Genomic DNA, 13,175 nt, shown 5'->3' on the forward strand with positions numbered 1-13,175 from the left:
TCTTGCCTGGAGAATTCCATGGACAGAGGAGCCTGGCGGGCTTCAGTCCATGGGTGGCAAAGACAAGACTGAGAGGGTAACACTTTCATTTTTCATGGACTTCAGCGCACCCATGAACACCCCAAAGATTATAAGCAAAATCTGTGTTTCTGTAAATAAGGGCATTTTCCTGGAGTCCACCCAGAGGAAGAAGGTTAAGAAGCCTTATGATAGATGCTGAAGAGATGTGATGGATTTCAAATCGAGTTCCATTTTGCTCTTGCTGTGATATGGAGGACAGGGTTGTGTTGTGGGGGTTACAGGCAGCAAGTTGGGAAAACTTTCCAGAAAAGTCACCGCGTCTGTACCTTAACTCAGATGACAGATGTTTATCAGTCACTTACCTGTGTGTCAGGCTGTGCTAAACATGAGTTGGGAGAAACCACATGGAGTAAGGTCGCTGCAGTTCTGCCAAGGGGGACGTTACAGTGTATGGGGTAAGACAGGTAATTAAACAGAGCACAACAAAAGTGTTGGTCCTTTGCTTCAATTATTTATTTATGTACTTGTTCATTCAGCAATTCTTTCTTTGCCAGGCTGTCTTCAAGGCTTTGGGGAAAGGAAGCTCATGTTCGGGAAAGACACATATTATGTTAATGTTAGCATTCGGTTTGGTATCAGGTGGCTGTAAAGAAAAACCAAACCATCATTAGGGTGAGCAGTAATAGGAGGCTTATGTTAGGCCAGGAGAGGCTTTCTGAGGTGAGAAACCCTGCTGGAGGGAGGAAGCATGTCAGGAAAAGAGTGCTGAGACGTGTGTCTACTTGGTCTTTGTGGAGCAGCAGTGATTTCAGGACCTGGAACTTGGTGAGTGAGAAAAGGAGCGTGAGGAGTCAGGTAAGAGTGCAGCCGGGGGACGGACAGTGCTGGGCCTTTGAATTTTATTCTTGGTGTGGTGGGAAGCCATGAGGGTTTTGAATCAGTTCAGTTCAGTTGCTCAGTCTTGTCTGACTCTGCGACCCCGTGGACTGCAGCACGCAAGGCCTCCCTGTCCATCACCAACTCCCGGAGCTTACTCAAACTCATGTCCGTTGAGTCGGTGATGCCATCCAACCATCTCATCCTCTGTCGTCCCCTTCTCCTCCCACCTTCAATCTTTCCCAGCATCAGGGTGTTTTCAAATGAGTCAGTTCTTCACAGCAGGTGGCCAAAGTATTGGGGCTTCAGCTTCAGCATCAGTCCTTCCAATGAATATTCAGGACTGATTGCCTTCAGGATGGACTGGTTGGATCTCCTTGCAGTCCAAGGGACTCTCAAGAGTCTTCTCCAACACCACAGTTCAAAAGTGTGATTCTGACTCCACTCTGGATGTATGCGTGTTTTAGCACACCACCAGTGCCACGAACTCAGTTTTGACACTCGCTCCCTGGAGGTGACATCAGATCCCATAGGTTAAGGGTTCCGTCTCATGAGACCCCCTCACTTTAAATGCCGGTCACAGGCAAGCACCGGTCATCACCTGTGTTCCTGACCAACTGGCTTTAAATCCAGGGTTCTGCTTGGGTTTGATTAATTTGCTAGAAAGGTTCAAGAAGTGAGAGAAACCTCTTGCTTGCTGAATTACTGGTTTATTATAAACATTTGACTCACTAGCTCAATAGCCAGAAGGAAGAGATGCATAGGGCCAGACATGGGGGAGGGGCACAGAGCTCCCATGCCTCTCCAGTCACCCCACTCTCCCCAAATCTCCATGTGTTCGCCTACCCAGAAGCTCTGAACCCCATTCTTTTGGGTTTTTATGGAGGCTCCATTACATAGACACAACTGATTAAATCATTGGCCATTGGTGATATATACAACCTCCAGACCCTCCCTTTCCTCCTGAATCAGGTGGGTAGAACTGAAAGTTCCAACCCGCTAGGTTTGGCTGGTTCCCCTGGCAAACAACTCCCCTCCTTAGGTGGGGTCCAAAAGTCACTTCACTAACATAGCAAGAGACACCTTTTTTGATTTCATCACTTGGGGTTTTAGGAGCCCTGTGGCCTTGCACAGACTAACTATATATTTCTTATTAAAAAATCACAATATCATAGGGAGTGAAGACCTCTACTACAATCGAGGGAGTTTGGGGTCCATCTAACCTAGCTCATGAGGGTCAGCAAAGCCCCCTGGAGGAAGTTAAGTTTAAACTTTTAACTGGAGGATGAATATGAGTTCTTCAGCGGGTGAGGAAGAGACTGTTCTAGGCAGAGGGAACAGTGTGCTTGAATGCCTCAGGTGGATCACTAGGCCAGGGGCCAAGACTGGGAATGCAAGGGTAAGAGCAACCTTTGGAGGAAAGATCCTGACTTCAGTTTTGTATACATTAAGGTTGAGGTTTCTTTGGGTAGATCAATAGGAGCTGCAGTGGTCATTAGCATCTAGGTCTGCTATCCAGGAGAAGAGTACGAGATGGCAGTTTTGTGTGGCCACACACAGGGCTGAGATACCCACAAAGAGCTGTCAGCTGAGAAGGTGAGGGCTGGAGGCAGAGATTCAAGGAATATTGACATTTAGGAGCCTGGTGAGGGAAGGAAATGCATAGGAAGTATTAATAGTGGTGGAGTAGTCGCCAGCAAGATCTAAGTTGGTGTCCAGATAAGTGGTGAAGACTTTACCTGCTGTAAGAATTTAAAGCTAAGCCAATATGAGCTAGGATACATAAAATAAGCCTTATGCAATGTGGGAAGGAAGCTTGGTTTTATCTGATAGCTGAGATGTCTAGATGATAGGCAGTGATTATGTGGGGAGCATAGTGTGAGCAGTCTCTCAGAGGTGGATTTGATATAATTTTGCTCAGGAAGCTACAAAGAGATCGGTACTGATTGGAGCAGGTAATTCAGGCACTTGGGCTTAATTTTATTTGCTGATGATTTTTTAACTAGAATTTCGCTGGTTTATGACTCCCCTAAAATTATATGTAGAAGTTTGAGAATTTGTTTATGCGTGTTTTCTAGATAGTTTCAAAATTTTCATTAGATCATCAAACAGGTCCACGAACCCCCAGAAGGTAAATCATCTCTGGGTATAGGCAATGAGAAGTCATTGAGAGATGAATGTTGTCTTTTATGACAGTTCTTTGGGCATTGGTTGGCAGGGTGAGTTTGAGGAATGATGGGAAATTGAAACTGAGACTATTAGTTGCCCAGGCATGTCTGACTCTTTGTGACCCCATGAACTGTAGCCTGCCAGGCTCCTCTATCCATGGAATTTCCCAGGCAAGAATATTGGAGTGAGTTGCCATTTCCCTCTCCAGGGTATCTTCCCGACCCAGGGATCGAGCTCCAGTCTCTTTCATTGCAGGCAAATTTTTTATCTTCTGAGCCACTGACAGGAGACAGACATAAATGCTAGTAATTGAGACAAGGAGTATTGTTTCTCAGGCAAGAATGATAAAAACCAGGAATGTAAAGAAGGATAGGCCTTGTGTTTTGCAGAAACGATGGACTAAATTTGATTATGGATTAGATGCAGGAGGTACATTTAGCAAATGTTTATTAAGGACCTACTGTGTGTCAGTTAAAATTGGGAGTTTTTAATTGCAAGTGAGACATGGTCCCCACCTTCATGGACCTTCATGGCCTTCACAGGGAGCATATATTTGTCAATAATCACTCAAACATAGGGCTGGAAATTGTGGTAAATGCCATGAAAAGAAAGTTCAGGGAACTTGGCTCACAATGTTGGGAACTTGGTGAGGGAAGCTCATGAAATTATTCCACTAGCACTCAATTACTCCCACATTTCTAGAGAGTGGGTATTTGTTGGTTCCTTTAGTTTAACTTTGCAAAAATATTTCCTTTAGAAACCAAGTCTTTAAATTTTTTTTTTCTTTCAGTGCTTGGCTAATCAGGGGAATAGAACTTTTGGATGGCTGGTACCACGATTTATGGTTGGAAAAACAACAGTATTTGATTACACTGAGCTTCAAACTTCTCCTTTGATTAATGAAAATCTTCCCGGCAAATTCTTTTTATTAGGCTCTGTTTTTCACTTGGTCCAGGAAAGTCCACTCTCTGACCCCAATATGAATGCCTTCCAACATCTCTCTTAAATCATATCAAATATGTAATATCAGTGGGGCATCCATTTGGAAATATCAGGTTGGCCAAAACGTTCCTTTGGTTTTTTTAAGTAAAAACAAAAGACACACATGCCGAAAATGTTGCTTTTTTTCTTTCGTCTAAAATGGCTGACCCCAAATTCACCAGTTCTAATAAAATTTTTTAAAAATGCTCACTGATATGACAGCTGTTGCATTACTGTCTAACAAAATTGTTTCAAATGATATTAAAGAAAACAGCTAGAGCTGGTTAAAGGGAAAAAAAATGGAACTTTTTAGCCAACCAGATATTTAGTTGTCAAACTGATGTAATGAAAACGAAACTAAATCTAAATCAGTTGGGTTTCCAGTTTCCATAGGCACAGTGGTGGTGTCTTTTGTTATCTGATGCTCTCCAGCTTCTGCTTTCCCCTGCCTTTGCTTTATTCCACTCTTTAGTCATTTATGTGCATCAGAGTTGCAACTTTATGTTAAGTCACTGATGCGAAACATTCCTCCATGTCTCACTGCAGTGTCTACCCTATTTCTTTTCAGAGAATTCTTATAGGTATTCTGTAGGGCTAAAGAACAGCCACAAGACTGGAAAAGGTCAGTTTTCTTTTCAATCCCAAAGAAAGGCAATGCCAAAGAATGCTCAGACTACTGTACAATTGCACTCATCTCACACCCTAGCAAAGTAATGCTCAAAATTCTCCAAGCCAGGCTTCAACAGTATGTGAACTGTGAACTTCCAGATGTTTAAGCTGGATTTAGACAAGGCAGAGGAACCAGAGATCAAATTGACTACATCTACTGGATCATCGAAAAAGCAAGAGAGTTCCAGAAAAATATCTACTTCTGCTTTATTGACTATGCCAAAGCATTTGACTGTGTGGATCACCACAAACTGTGGAAAATTCTGAAAGAGATGGGAATACCAGACCACCTGACCTGCCTCTTGAGAAATCTGTATGTAGGTCAGGAAGCAATAGTTAGAACTGGACATGGAACAACAGACTGGTTCCAAATAGGAAAAGGAGTACGCCAAGGCTGTATATTGTCATCCTACTTATTTAACTTATATGCAGAGTACATCATGAGAAATGCTGGACTGGATGAAGCACAAGCTGGGATCAAGATTTCTGGGAGAAATATCAATAACCTCAGGTATGCAGATGACATCACACTTATGGCAGAAAATGAAGAAGAACTAAAGAGCCTCTTGATGAAAGTGAAAGAGGAGAGTGAAAAAGTTGGCTTAAAGTTTAACATTCAGAAAACTAAGATCATGGCATCCGGTCCCATTACTTCATGGCAAATAGATGGGGAAACCATGGAAACAGTGAGAGACTTTATTTTTTTGGGCTCCAAAATCACTGCAGATGGTGACTGCAGCCATGAAATTAAAAGATGCTTACTCCTTGGGAGAAAAACTATGACAAATGTAGACAGCATATTAAAAAGCAGAGACATTACTTTGCCAACAAAGGTCCGTCTAGTCAAAGCTGTTTTTTTTTCCAGTAGTAATGTATGGATGTGAGAGCTGCACTATAAAGAAAGCTGAGCACCGAAGAATTGATATTTTTGAACTGTGATGTTGGAGAAGACTCTTGAGAGTCCCTTGGACTGCAAGGAGGTCAAACTAGTCCATTCTAAAGGAGATCAGTCCTGAATGTTCGTTGGAAGGACTGGTGTTGAAGCTGAAACTCCAATACTTTGGCCACCTGACGTGAAGAATTGACTCATTTGAAAAGATCCTGATGCTGGGAAAGATTGAAGGTGGGAGGAGAAGGGGACAACAGAAGATGAGATGGTTGGATGGCACCACCGACTCAATGGACATGAGTTTGAGTAAGCTCCAGGAGTTGGCGATGGACAGGGAAGCCTGGCATGCTGCGGTCCATGGGGTGGCAGAGTCGGACATGACTGAGCAACTGAACTGAACTGAACTGAAAGCACAGCTGATCTCTTAATACTTAGCTTGATAAACTCATCAACTTCTCATCTAAGTCTTATGAGGAAGTGTCCAGGATAAGAAATGATAAGGTTTGGTGACAACTGCGGGAGAAATATGAGTTTTACAAAAAAGGAGATGCTTTGGCAATTCAGCAAAAGTAAATTAAATCGTCACTTAAGATAAAGGGAAAGAGCGTGGTTAAGGCTTCTGAAGTCTCTTTTTAGGAAGGCAGAAGCTGAAGACACTTAGAACAAGTTAAAGAGAGTAGGTGACGTTGGTCCTATGGAAATAAAAAAGCCCAAGGCAGATAGAGGAAGAGGAAGAAAGATTGCCCTAAGTGTAATAGAAGCACTTGCTACTGGCGAGGCGTGAGATTAAGAGTTCCGGGTCTGTGACAGTTGCAGTCAGGCAAGACCAGGCAGAGGACAGCCGGGAGAGATGAGTCCGGGATCTGGGAGTAAGCTCATCCCTGGGGACTGGTCTCACCTCGGGTTGGTGCCTGGCCCACTCTTGTGAGTCCACTCTTGTGACTCTTGGTCTGAGTCCAGACACGGGCACCTCCCACTCTGGGCCTTTCCACTGCAGTTTACCCGGCCAAGTTCGTCTGCATTCTGAGGACACAGATCTCTATCTGGATGCAGTTGGGCCAGATGAGCTTGGCTTAACTCAGCAGCTTTGACTGTTGCATTTTAAGGTGCGACAGGACTTCATGGCCTGTGAGGGGATCTCATTTACGTTTTTACTTGATCCGGACTATATTATTATTATTTTTTCATGAAACCCTGGCTTGAGAGTCTCTGTAGAGCAGGGCTGAGCTCAAATGATGACCGATAGTGTTATACTCGTGAATTTCCCAGTTGGATAAAAACGTTGCCTAATGGAGAAGAGATGTGGCCTGTGTAATTTCCCCCTCATCTTCTCCGAAGCCTTCTGGTCTTACGCCCTATGTCTACAGTGAATTTTCAGTACTCCAGGGCTATCTCAAAGATAAAGTGTAGACAAAAGACAGTTTGCTGACAGCACACCACTGTGCTGGGTCTGGGAAGAATGGGCTTTTGCTCTTACACCTTTTACCAGTATTCTTAAAAACAGTATATGCATAGCCTATTGTATTATTTTGAGAATTGTCACATTATTGACTCAGCCATTGATTAATTCATTTGATATCAATATTTATTGAGTTCCTATTCTGGAAGAGGCTTTGTGCTCTGAACACTCAGAGTTCCAATGATGAATAAGACACAGGGAACTTAGTGGACAGCAATGAAGATGAGAATGAACAATTGAAGGAGTGATAATGTTGTAAGTAGCAGAAGAGAAATAAAGGCCGGCTATTGAATTCAAAACAAGGATATGTTACCTCCAGTGTGTGGGCATTAGGGGTAGCTGATAAGAGAGGAATTCATGCATAGATGATGTTAAGTGAAATAAGCCAGTCACAAAAAGACAAATACTGTGTGATTCTTCTTATGTGAAATATGTAGAGTATCCAATGCGTAGAGACAGAAAGTAGAATGGTGTTTGCCAGGGGCTGGAGAAGAAGAAATGAGGAGTTGTTTAATGGGTAAAGAGTTTCAGTTTTGTCAGATGGAAAATTTCTGGAGATTGGTTGTACACCAATGTGAATATACTTATCACTGAATGGCACATTTAAAAATGGTTAAGATGATAGATTTTATGTTATGTGTATCTTACCACTATTTAAAAAAAATACGGTATCTTATTAGGCAGGGATGCGTGGAGGATACTTAATACCTTGGAACTTTTGCCCATGCACATACTACTTACTCATTCGTTCTTTCATCAAATGTATATTGAATGCTTCCTATGTGTTAGGTGCTAAGCTGGTTATTACTATAGGGCTCAGTACTTAAAGTGCTTCCCTCATAGCTCGGTTGGTAAAGAATCTGCCCGCAATGCAGGAGATCCCGGTTTGATTCCTGGGTTGGGAAGATATGCTGGAGAAAGGATAGGCTACCGATTCCAGTATTGTTGGGCTTCCTTTGTGGCTCAGCTGATAAAAAATCCGCCTGTAGTGCAGGAGACCTGGGTTCAATCCCTGGTCTGAGAAGATCCCCTGGAGAAGGGAAAGGCTACCCACTCTAGTATTCTGGCCTGGAGAATTCCATGGACTATATAGTCCATGGGATAGCAAAGAGTTGGACACGACTGAGCGACTTCCACTTTCAGTACTTAAAAAGCTTTATAAGACACCAAGTTTGTGAATGTCACGCTTGCTAACCACCCCTTCCCTCTCTAGATGCTAAGCTTCTATATGAAATATTCACAGCTGCTATCTGCTGACTTGACTTGTGCAAGAGACATGAGTAAACAAACAGTAAAAAGATTTGAGGTTATGTAGGGGGGTGTGGATGGCATGGTGATGAAATGGAAAGAGATGGGTAAGAAAATAGCTACAGGCAGTGCTTTCTAAGGATATTAAAAAATAAAGAACTCCTATTTGTGGCTGCCAACCCAAGAGCTAAGTCATTTAGAATGGAAAAAAATTGACAAAGTCAAACGTACTCAACCCAAGGAGCTAGTTGTTTTGTGAATATGGCAAATTTAGTTTGAGAACCACTGCCACGAAATTGTGGACAGTGTTAATAAGTGAGGAGAGCAGGGAAGGACTGCAAAATTTGAACTAAAAGGAAAGATGTGCATGCTAAGTTTAGTCGTGTCTGACTCTTTGCGACCCCAAAAACTGTAGCCCTCCAGGCTCCTCTGCCCATGGGATTTTCCAGGCAAGAATACTGGAGTGGGTTGCCATTCCCTTCTCCAGGGGATCTTCCCAACCTGTGATTTGAACCCAGGTGTTCCACATTGCGGCCAGATTCTTTACCATCTGAGTCACCAGGGAAGCCCTAAAAGGAAGGTCAAGGCTTGTTAACGGAAGGAATGGTGATTGTCAGGGTGGTCTGGTTATTTGGGCAGGCAGTGGAAAGCAGGAAGTGTGAGTTTCCTTAACCAAGAGACCCTGGAAGTTCTATCTTCAGTTCACTTTATCTCATCTTATTTTCTTTTTCTTTTAAAATGTCATAGGCTTCATTTAATTTCTCCTTCAACACTGGAACACTGTTCATTCATTTCAAGATAGTATAGAGTGCCAACCACATACCAAGCACTGTGCTGGGCTCTGGCCACATGCTTCCCAGCCCTCTACCTTTATTCTGTCGCTCATGCCGAGCAAATCCTGGGGCCAGGGTAATTTCTGCTCCTATACTTGGTTCCCTGAGAGATACAAACCTAGTCTCATCTACTCCTTTCCTGATCTTGTTTCTCCCTGTCTTCTTCAAGGTATCTTCAGTGAGGCTGTTCCTTCTACCTGTGTCTTTAATCCCAATTGCTTTACTTTCCTTCCTGACTTTATTCTCTTTCCCCTTCCCTGTACCTTCCACCATTCCCTGCCTGCTGGCCTGTTCTTTTCAATCTCCATGACTTCTGAAGTTCCCTCCAGGGAGAATATCCCTTCTTGTCTTTATATTCTTTAGTGACAACCCTATCTCTTTCTCTTCCTGTTTGCATCAAGTTCTCAAAGAAATGGTCCTCATTTATTTTTATTTCCTTACATTCCATCCACTCTCCACCTACTGGGTTGTCTTGTACTGTCTACTGAAACTCCTTGCCAAGTGTTCTTCATGTCAAATCCAACTTCACTTATCAGTCTCTCCTTCTTAAAGCTTTCTACTTCTTTAAACTTTTTGCTTCCCCATTTCCTTGGGTCTCCCAGAACTTTTTGTTTGTACTTTCTCAGTTTCTTTTCTGGGATGTGCTTCCTCCCTAAAAATTTTCAAGGCTAGTGTAATCACTTGTATTCTTTTGTTCTTCTCATTCTGCATGTTCTTGAAGAGGAATATTGAATATTGACTAGTATGCTCAAGTTATAGCCAAGTCCAAACAACTGATACCTAGGGTTATCTGATAACAGTGACATAAAAATTTGAATTATGTTTCTGCACTTGTTCTACCTGGCTCATTGGTTCATCTGAGTTTCAAATGTTCCCCTTTTTTATGCTTTGTCTCCATTTTCTAAAAACCCTTAGCATGGTCTGGAATTGGAATGAGCATTGGTCTCAAATGGTTCTGAGTTCACTGTGAACCCCTAAAAAAATGAATAAATCTAATAGAAACCAGCTAATTTCATTTTGTCATTTTCTGAATAATATATTCCGGTGTAGGCAGTCCATTTTTTAAGCAGGTTTGCAATAAACAATTTGCCCTCAAGGTTAATATAATAGGCAAACACCTTTAGCTGCAACAGACAGTTGCAGAGGTAATGAAAGATTAGCTTACATTATGATTCATTATTTCAAAATGTCAGAATAAAGTGGATCTGCTACATCTTCCAAGCCTCTTATTCTTTAGAGGATAGTGCATGTTTTACTTTTCTAATGTTAATGGATTCACTGTGTTTTTTTTGTTTTGTTTTGTTTTTTCTCCTATTCTTTTCCCCAGGCCAAATTCAGATAATCGACGCCAGGGTGGCAGAGAGAGATTGGCCAGTACCAGCGACAAGGGAAGCATGGCCATGGAATCTGCAAAGGAGACTCGCTACTGTGCAGTGTGCAATGACTATGCCTCAGGCTACCATTATGGAGTTTGGTCTTGTGAGGGCTGTAAGGCCTTCTTCAAGAGAAGTATTCAAGGTAATAGTGTGTTGCAAACAACTTATCCCATATTTTAATCCTAAGAGGGGAAGCAACAGAGGAAGACATACGATCAGCCATTTGTATAAAACACTAATACCTAGTGAGTCCACTAGTCTCTATGATAGAAACATGGAGAAGAGGTAAGGTCCCAGGAGAAGGAGTTGGCAAATGTCAGGGTAGTTGTGGCTGAGTAATTATGCTTCCTCCATCTGGCAAGATCCCAACAGTCTTGAGCAATCTAGAGGAAGAGGATTTCAATAGCTGGTTCTCTGAGACATTGTCCGTGCCATGATTGGGGGATGGCAAGTGGATATTTGTGTGTTGTAGGCAGCTCGACTTATGTGATGTTGTGTGATATTAATTATCCATACATAGTTATTTCTCCAACTTGGCTTTGCCTAGATATGCATTGTGTTCTGATCTCTGCTCCAGACCAGTTCTAATTTAACTCAATCTTCTCTTGCTCTTCTTCCATTTCTTTGTTGTCTCAATGGATAACATGACCTTTTGCTAAAATGAGAAGACTCAGTAATAAGGGATGTATTATTTGTACCAAACAGTTATTAAGTATGCACCCGTAACATTTCATTCATTTCATTCACTGTGTCTGCTTTGACCCTTTTCTTGTATATAGTTTTCCAAGTGCAGTTTCTCTGATAGACTGCCAGCTACATTTCATTTCTACTCCAGGAGTGTCTATACTTTTGCTTTATTGTCTATAGGGGATGCACTGGGGGTGGGACACCAATCATTTTTATTACCTAAAATATCTATACTAAAGATCCTTTGACAAGAACAGAGGTCTGACAGCAGTTTAGCTGGATTAATCATTTGTCTTAATACTGGACCATTTTTCTCTGTTCTTGTTCCTTTACCTTTTCAACTTAAGCAGAGTTTAGTATATAAGCACTAAGAATACTTCTGGTGGAGTTTTTATGTGATTCCCTGTATGGAAACTGAGACGAAGTAACTTGTTGAAAACCAGACTCTACTAAATTAAGAGGTACTGATTGCAGACACTTTTGAATAGAGAATGAATCACTATTCTCACAGACTTTTTGCTGTAGCTCTTCACTGCCCTAATGTGGGGTGAAAGCTGGGGAATGATACACACTATTTATTTTTCCTTCCATTGCCAGTGGATGGATTTTTTTAAAGGCTATTCAGATCTTAATAGAGCAGTGTGTGAGGTCAACTTGGTCCATTTTAAAAGCACTTGTTTTGGACAGCTCTTACTTTCAACATCTTTTAGAAATCTACTGTAAGGCTTGGACCTTTTTTGTCAGCATTTTACTAAAATTTATAATATATGCAAGTAAATTTTTATATGAATATACATATCAACATAGACTATTTAATTTTTACTAGCAGACAGTATTTCATTTAGGAAAATGCTATCTGTATTTTGGTTTAAGTTAGTATAAATCCTTAAAGGTCTTTTGACAGCCATCTTCATTTTTGGTCCTCTTTTTTATTTACTTTTATATAATCTAAGATATCATTCTTTTTATCAGGCATTTAATCTGATATGGAAAAATCATCTGACAGAGGTAGATTTAGTGGATAGGTTCAACTGCAGACTTGGGCAAGTCATTTATCTGAGACTGAGTTCCCTCATCTATAAAAATGATTTAGAAGAGTGGTCAGCAAAGGTTTTCTGCAAAGAACCAGAGAGGAACTATTTTGGCTTTGCAGGGCATGCAGTCTATAGCCGCTGTGTACCTTTGGCATTGCAGCAAGAAGTCATAGGCACTATGTAAATAAATGGATGTGTGCCAACAAAACTTTATATACACAGACAGGTAACTAACTAGAACTGGCCTGTGGGCCATAATTTGCTGACTCCTGATTTAATGTATGGAAAGAGAAATTGATGATTTCCAAATCTAATGTTTTATCTGTTCATGTTTATTGAGAACTTACTCTCTACCTGTGCTAGATGTTCTGAGGGAAATAAAAATATGTGTAAGAAATAATCCATAATCCCACAAAATTTAGAATTTGTTTGGGGGGGAGGCAAAGGTATTTGTTCTCATGAGAGAATTAGAAAGTCAGTATAAAGAGCTATGCTATGATATAGATAGGGAAAACAGTACATAAATATAGGGAAAGAAAATATTGGCAGTTATAGATGTAAAAAGACTGAGATTGGAAGTAGAAATGACCTTCCTCCGAGGAACAATGGCAGTATTTTCATATAGTTCTTTTTATCACATGTGTTCAGCATTTAGGATTGTGCTATGTAACACCTTGTTGAACTTAGTATTGTCTGTAGACATCAAGGCATCAGAACAGAAGACACAGAAAAAAGATTTTTAAAGATGGGGGGAACCTTTATAAGGTTCCACTAACCTTTATAAAGTCCACTAATTTATTAGTTTGTTTATTGAATGCCCCTACTAGGCAAAACACTATGTGAGGCCCTGGAGATACAGTTATAGGCAAGACATAGTCCTTATCTGCATGGAGCTTAAAGGTAGTAGAAGAGAGGGACAAATAAACCAGCAGT

General features: G+C 41.4%; 1 protein-coding gene across 4 annotated transcripts in view; it reads left to right on the forward strand.

The window, feature by feature from the left end:
* The window catches only part of ESR1 (estrogen receptor 1), a 272,512-nt gene that overhangs the window by 29,984 nt on the left and 229,353 nt on the right, over positions 1-13,175 (forward strand). For all 4 annotated transcript variants that reach the window (XM_043888321.1, XM_043888323.1, XM_043888322.1 and 1 more), the window contains one exon: positions 10,473-10,663. In XM_043888321.1, coding sequence (XP_043744256.1) covers positions 10,473-10,663 — 191 coding nt within the window. The remainder of the gene's footprint in view (positions 1-10,472; positions 10,664-13,175) is intronic.

This window comes from Cervus elaphus, chromosome 26, assembly GCF_910594005.1.
Source record: "Cervus elaphus chromosome 26, mCerEla1.1, whole genome shotgun sequence".
Classification (NCBI taxonomy): domain Eukaryota; kingdom Metazoa; phylum Chordata; class Mammalia; order Artiodactyla; family Cervidae; genus Cervus; species Cervus elaphus.